At 53.1% G+C, this 6595-nt stretch overlaps 1 protein-coding gene across 1 annotated transcript; it reads left to right on the top strand.

Annotated features, from left to right (window-relative positions):
* Nucleotides 1–2914: 2914 nt before the first annotated feature.
* Nucleotides 2915–3847, top strand: LOC135441392 (olfactory receptor 14J1-like). Its single transcript, XM_064700938.1, has one exon. The coding sequence runs from the start codon at nt 2915–2917 to the stop codon at nt 3845–3847; it is 933 nt and encodes a 310-aa protein (XP_064557008.1).
* Nucleotides 3848–6595: the final 2748 nt, after the last annotated feature.

Here is a 6595-nt window from a genome sequence, read left to right as displayed (position 1 = left end):
AAATGGGAGGGACTTCACAATTGCAGATTTTCTGGATGGCTGGTATTCATGGAAATTGAGAGCCATGAGAGAACAGTTTTCTTATGGAGAAGTCTCCATAGCATGAAAGAGAGACTCCTCTCCCTAAAGGAAATGAAGAAAACTATTCTAGATGTGGTAAACTGACTGGAAATTTTAGGTTTTGTCTCCTTATATTGTCAATAAGAAAGAAAAGGTTGTAGGGAGAGGAGAAGTGTTCTTAAAGTTTTCTGATTCTGATTCCTATTGTTCTTTTAATTGCTAGTATTAACATTGCTTTACCCCCTTTAAATACACTTTCTTTTAGTTACTATTATGAATTTTTCTTCATACCCTTTAAAAGATTTGAGCCTACTTTGCTTCTTCCAAATCCTACCTCACAGCAGATACTGGGTAAGTATATTCTAGTGAGTGCACCGGTAATTAGCCAACACTGAACCCACCACACTAATTAAAACATTTGCAAAGAAATTAAAAAAAAAATACTACAAAAAACTTCCTGATTAATTGCTCCAGACAAGAGGGAAATCAAGGCAGAGCCATGCTTTGTCAGGACTTGCTTGATCCTAATGGGCCCTGTAGTGCATTTGGAGCTGAGCCCTGGAACCTCAGGGCCTGAGAGGAGATGGTACAAACCATTCCAGGAGTCAAAGTCAGAAGAAAACCCCAAAGTGTCTCAAGGCATGAATGGGTCCCACTGAGGTCCATCCCCTACACAGGCTCCACATGGACTATTAGGAGGAGAGAATTATAGGCCAGGATGGCACAAAAACCTCTTGGACACTCAGTGTGGAAAGGAAAATCCAAAGTACCTTAAAAACCTTGAGTATCTCAAAGCATTAATGAGCCCCACTGAGTGTCAGTACACAGCTCTCAAGGGACGCGTTAAAGCAGATAATTGGGGCCATGATTGTACAAAGTTCTAACAGAGTCTGTATCAAAATGGAATACCAAGAACCTTAAAATAACTGAAGTACCCTGAAGCATAAATGGCCCACTAAGTGTCATGACAGATAAAGGCTCTCAAGGGACACATTAAAGGAGATATTGGAGGCTGGAACTGAACAATCTTTTTCATAGAGTCTGTATCAAAAGGTAAACACCAAGTAGTTTAAAAAACTGAAGTACCCTAAAGTATTAATGAGCCCGAGTGAGTGTTGTAACTGACAAAACCTCTCCAGGAACTAATTACAGCAGATAATTGGAGGCCATGATTGTTGTACAAACCTCTCAGAGACTCCAAGGCAAAAGCCAAACCCAAAGTCCTTTGAAAAACCTGCAGTCCCTGGGAGCGTTAAGGAGCCCCAGGGCCATTCCTGACCAAGGCTCCCCAGGGACTCCTTCCAGCAGATCCTTGAGGCCACTGGGATGTGGGCTAGGGGGGGATGCTGAGGCAGGACAAGGGGCTGACAGTGCCCAGCCTGGCGGGGACTGTGCCAGGAGGCCCCAGTGCTTCAGGACACGGTGTCTCCTCCCAGCCCTTGGTGGCACAGACCCTGCTGTGGCCCAGGGCACCAAGACTTGGCTTCTCTTTATCCCCACCTGTCATTACTGCCTCCAGTTCTCTGCTCTGCCTGGGGCATGGGGACACTTTCTCAGTTGTGTCCCTCAGTGGGACCCATTAAAAGTCCAAGAAACATTGGAGTTGGATTCTGACTTGGAGTTCTGGAGAGGTTTCTTCAGCTCCCTCTCAGGGACTGATGTTCAGGGCCTGAGCACAAAGCCCCAGAGGCTCATTAAAGTCCTTGTGCTGTTTCTGTGTTGCTGAGCTGGGCTGGGCTCCTGGCACAGAGGCAGCTCCTGGTAACCAAGAAGAGCTTCAAAAGCACATTTCTCCTGAGGAGCAGCTGCTATACCAGCCCAGCAGGGCTGGGGCACTGCCTGCAGCCACCCCGGGCACAGCACAGAGGCACAGAGAGCTTCAATCAGTCAGGGCTGGGAAGGTGCTGGGAAGTGCCTGGGGCAGAATCACTGCCAGCCCTTGGCACAGGAACCTCTGGCTGCAGGACAATGCAGCTGCAGCTCCTGGAGCAATCTCCTAAAGCTGGAACATCCCAATGCCTACAGACCCTGTGAGTACATTCTCTGATTGTCTCTTGTGCAGAGCAGCCAGGGGTGCCCAGGGCTGTCCTGCAGAGCAGGGTCCTGCAGCCCAGGGTGCTGTGCTGGGGCAGGAACTCTGCTGCCTGCCAGGGACAGCTCTCACCCAGCCCTGGCAGCTGCTCCCAGCACTGGGGGACAAGATCTGGGAGGGAGCAGAGAGCTGGAAAGGCTTGGAATTGTTCTCCTTGTGTGGTGGGGATACTGCGTTCTTCAGGGCTGCTTCTAGGGTGACATTAAAGTGTAGAACATTTCCAAGTAGATTATACCGGGAGCATAGTGAGACAGGGGCAGCATAAAAACAGACTATTCTGCTTTTTTAATCTACTGCTTTGGGTTGCCTAGATTGGACTTTGCCTATGGATATTCATCTCTCAGTAAACGCTGAGAAAAAAAAATTTCTCTCAGATCTCAATAAACCAGGAAGTGGGAGAAATCAGCGCTGGGCCCCTTGGAGGCAGCATCAGTGTCACTTTTCCAGCCACCTCAGGGTTGCTCTGGTGTTTCCATCAGAGCCTGCAGAGCCAGAGTTGCGCCAAGGCAGTGCCAGATCTTGAAGGGTTCTGCAGGGTAGAGCTGAGCCCCCAGGGCTGGGCTGGCCTCTGGCAGCACTGGAACAGCCCAGCCCTGGGCACAGGGATGCAGCTGCTGACAGGGACAGCTCCCGGCAGCAGAGCACTGGGCAGGCAGTGGAGGGAAAGTGCCCCCAAGCTCTGGTGGGATATTTAAAGTCCTCTCCAAGCCCAACTATTCCATGATTACTTTTGTTACAGATCCCCATGCCAAGGCATTGCAAATGTCCAACAGCAGCTCCATCAGCCACTTCCTCCTGCTGGCATTGGCAGACACGCGGCAGCTGCAGCTCCTGCACTTCTGCCTCTTGCTGGGCATCTCCCTGGCTGCCCTCCTGGGCAACGGCCTCATCATCAGCGCCGTAGCCTGCAGCAGCCACCTGCACACACCCATGTTCTTCTTCCTGCTCAACCTGGCCCTCACTGACCTGGGCTCCATCTGCACCACTGTCCCCAAAGCCATGCACAATTCCCTCTGGGACACCCGGAACATCTCCTTCTCAGGATGTGCTGCTCAAGTCTTTTTTTTTGTTTTCTGTGCTCTAACAGAGTACTATCTTCTGACCATCATGTGCTATGACCGCTACGTGTCCATCTGCAAACCCCTGCACTACGGGACCCTCCTGGGCAGCAGAGCTTGTGCCCACATGGCAGCAGCTGCCTGGGCCACTGGCTTTCTCAATGCTCTGCTGCACACGGCCAATACATTTTCCCTGCCCCTGTGCCATGGCAATGCCCTAGGCCAGTTCTTCTGTGAAATTCCCCAGATCCTCAAACTCTCCTGCTCCAAATCCTATCTAATGGAACTTGGACTTCTTGTGGTTACTAGCAGTTTATCATTGTGTTGTTTTGTGTTCATAGTTTTCTCCTATGTGCAGATCTTCAGGGCTGTGCTGAGGTTCCCCTCAGAGCAGGGAAAACACAAAGCCTTTTCCACCTGTCTCCCTCACCTGGCCGTGGTCTCCCTATTCATCAGCACTGGCACGTTTTCCTACCTGAAGCCCCCCTCCTTCTCTACCAAATCCCTGGATCTGGTGGTGTCAGTTCTGTACTCGGTGGTGCCTCCAGCCCTGAACCCTCTCATCTACAGCCTTAGGAACCAGGAGCTCAAGACTGCAGTGTGGAGACTGATGACTGGATGGTTTCAAAAACATTGAACTGCCAGCCAGTTTCTGTGAATGACTTGTAATAAAACTCATCTTTGAAACCTCTTGTTGGTTTCATTTTGAAGGTTCTTTCCCTTTGTTTTAATTTTAATTCTTTCAATAAAGAAATGTCATTGTTAGTGCCATTTCTCATTTTATTTATCTCCACCTTCCCTGTTCCCACAGAGTGTGTTAATGAGGGGCTGTCCCCTTGGTGGCTTTAAAGGAGCTAAAGGACCTCCCAGCAGACTTTTCTGCAGAGATGCCCTTTTGTTGCCATCTCTGGAGCTGCAGCAGCAATGTCTGTGTGCAGAGCTGGGGCAGATCAGTGCTGGCCCAGCAGCTGTGCCCAGCAGCAGCAGCACTTGGTGTTGCCAGTGCTGCTGCCGTGACCCTGCCCCGCTGCCCTGGTGGCCCTGGTGTTGCTGCAGGGCCTGAGTGCTCTCGGGGTTGGGCACAGTCCTGGGGGTGGCAGTGCCGGGGCTGCAGCAGGGACAGGCCATGGGCACTGCTGGGGCAGCACTGACGCCTCAGGCCAGGGCTCTTTGCCCAGGCTCTCTCAAGAACATGGCCAGGCCAATGCTCAGCATAGAAAACGCCTGTGAGCAGCCCCAGGCTGGCCGTGGGCAGGCTGGGGGCAAACAGCATGGCTGGAGCTCTGCAAGGGCCCTGGGGGAGACAGGAAGGAGCAGCAGAGCAGGGGCTGATCCATCCCCAGTGCGCTGGACAGCCCAGGGCAGCATCCCAGAGCGTCCTCATGGAGCTTCCAACAACATCCCCCCCTCTGCAGCCCTGGCCTCTCTCCCAGCTCACACAGGTGCCCCATCCTTGCAGGCACAGACACGGCAGCACTGGCTCAGCAGCCCCTGTTTGCACTGCACAGAGCAGGCGGGAGCACCCCCATGCTGTTGGTGTGGGGACATGAAGATGAGGGAGCACAAATGCCATCAGCCCCTGGGGCCAGCAAGGGCTGGGGGACACCAGGGAAACCACTCAGCTTTGTCCTGGCCTCTGCACTCAGCCAGAAAGTTTGTTCCCATCAGTTGGGAGTTTCCTGTCCCATTGCAGACGCTGTTGCTCAGAGCCAGGGCTGCCTGGCAACCACCCCCAAACTGCCCTTAGCATTTCCTTGGCTTCACCTTTGCTTTATTTGCTTTTCCTTGCTACAGATTTCTTCCTATTGCCAAGCCTTGTTTCCTCCCTTGCAAACAGCCCATCCCTGTTTGCCCTTCCCTCTCTGGCCCCACTCCCCATTGCAGTTCCTGACTTGGCACCATGGGAACATCCCCTGGGGAGCAGGATCATCCTACAAGTGCTGCAGGAATTGTCTGCAGGCTCCTGCAGTGCCTGGTGCTGCTCCCTTGCCAGAGGCACCCCAGGCCAGGGGGGCACATCTGGGCTGCTGTGTCTGCCTCTGGGGCTCCCTGTTCTGGGCAGTGAAGAGGAGCTGCAGAGGCTCTGCAGGACTGACAGGATGGGCTTTGGGGCTGAGAGGAGAAGCTGAGAGACCTGGGCTGCTGGAGCTTCTGAAGAGGAGGCCCAGGGCTCATTCGGCAACTGCTCCAAGAGTGGTTTCAGAGAATCCCAGAATCAGCAAGGTTAGAAAAGACACTGGAAATCATCAAGGCCAATCTGTGCCCTGACACTGTCTTGTCTGCCCTGAGCCTCCTCTTCTCCAGGATAAACAACCCAGCTCCCTCAGCCACCTTTCACAGGACTTTTGCTCCAGTTCCCCCACCAGCCTGGTTGCCCTTCTCTGGACACTCTCCAGCCCCTCCATGTCCTTCCTAAATTGGGGGGCTCAGAACTGGACACAGCACTCAAGGTGCTGCCCAAGCAGTGCTGAGTGCAGGGGAGGAATCCCTGCCCTGCTCCTGTTGGCCACACTATTCCTGATCCCGGCCAGGAGCCATTGGCCTTCTTGGCCACCTGGACACACTGCTGGCTGATTTCCAGCTTGCTGTCCATCAGTCCCTGCAGGTCCCTTTCTGCCTGGCTGCTATCCAGCTACTCTGTGCCCAGCCTGTAGTGCTGCAAGGGTTGTTGTGGCCAAAGTACAGGACCCGGCACATGGACTTGTTAAACCTCACCTTGTGGGATTTGGGCCCTGAATCCAGCTCTCCAGGGCCCTCTGCAGAACCCTTCCACCCTCCAGCAGATCAGCGCTCCCAGCCAAATTGGTGTCACCACAGTTCCATGAGGCCCCAGAGTGTCCCAATGTTCTCCATGATTCCATGATGCTTCCCAGTGTCACAATGTCCCTTTGGTTCCATGGGACCCCTTGATGTCACAAAATCCTTTGTTTCCTTGGGCTCTGCAGTGTAACAATGGCCCTTGGTCCCCCAAGGCCCTGTAGTGCCACAGTGAATCCTTGGTTCCATGAGGTCTGGCTGTGCAGCAATGCTCTCCTTTGTTTCACAGGGTCACAATGGGCCCTTGGCCCCAAGGGCCACCACGGTGTCAAACATGTTTCCTTCATTCCAGGAGTCCCTGAGGAGCAGCACTGGCCCCTTGGTTCCATGAGGCCCTGCAGTGTCACAATGGCCCCATCCTGACAACAGATCCTGCTCTGTCACAATGCCCTGCATGGTTCCACAAGGCCCTGCAGGGTCACAGTGGCCTCTTGGTTCCATGAGGCCTCAGAGTGCCACAAGGAATTCCTTGGTGCTGCAGTGTCACAATGGAGCCCTGGTGACACAAGATCCTGCAGTGTCACCAGGGACCCTTGGTTCTATGGGGCACCACAGTGTCACAGTTGTT

The sequence above is a fragment of the Zonotrichia leucophrys genome, unplaced genomic scaffold, assembly GCF_028769735.1.
Source record: "Zonotrichia leucophrys gambelii isolate GWCS_2022_RI unplaced genomic scaffold, RI_Zleu_2.0 Scaffold_275_69023, whole genome shotgun sequence".
Classification (NCBI taxonomy): domain Eukaryota; kingdom Metazoa; phylum Chordata; class Aves; order Passeriformes; family Passerellidae; genus Zonotrichia; species Zonotrichia leucophrys.
Note: the sequence above shows the minus strand (reverse complement) of the source record. Positions and strands in the feature narration are given on the sequence as shown.

Coding starts and splice junctions, on each gene's coding strand:
- LOC135441392 (XM_064700938.1), top strand. CDS start 2,915: ATGTCCAACAGCAGCTCCATCAGCCACTTCCTCCTGCTGGCATTGGCA.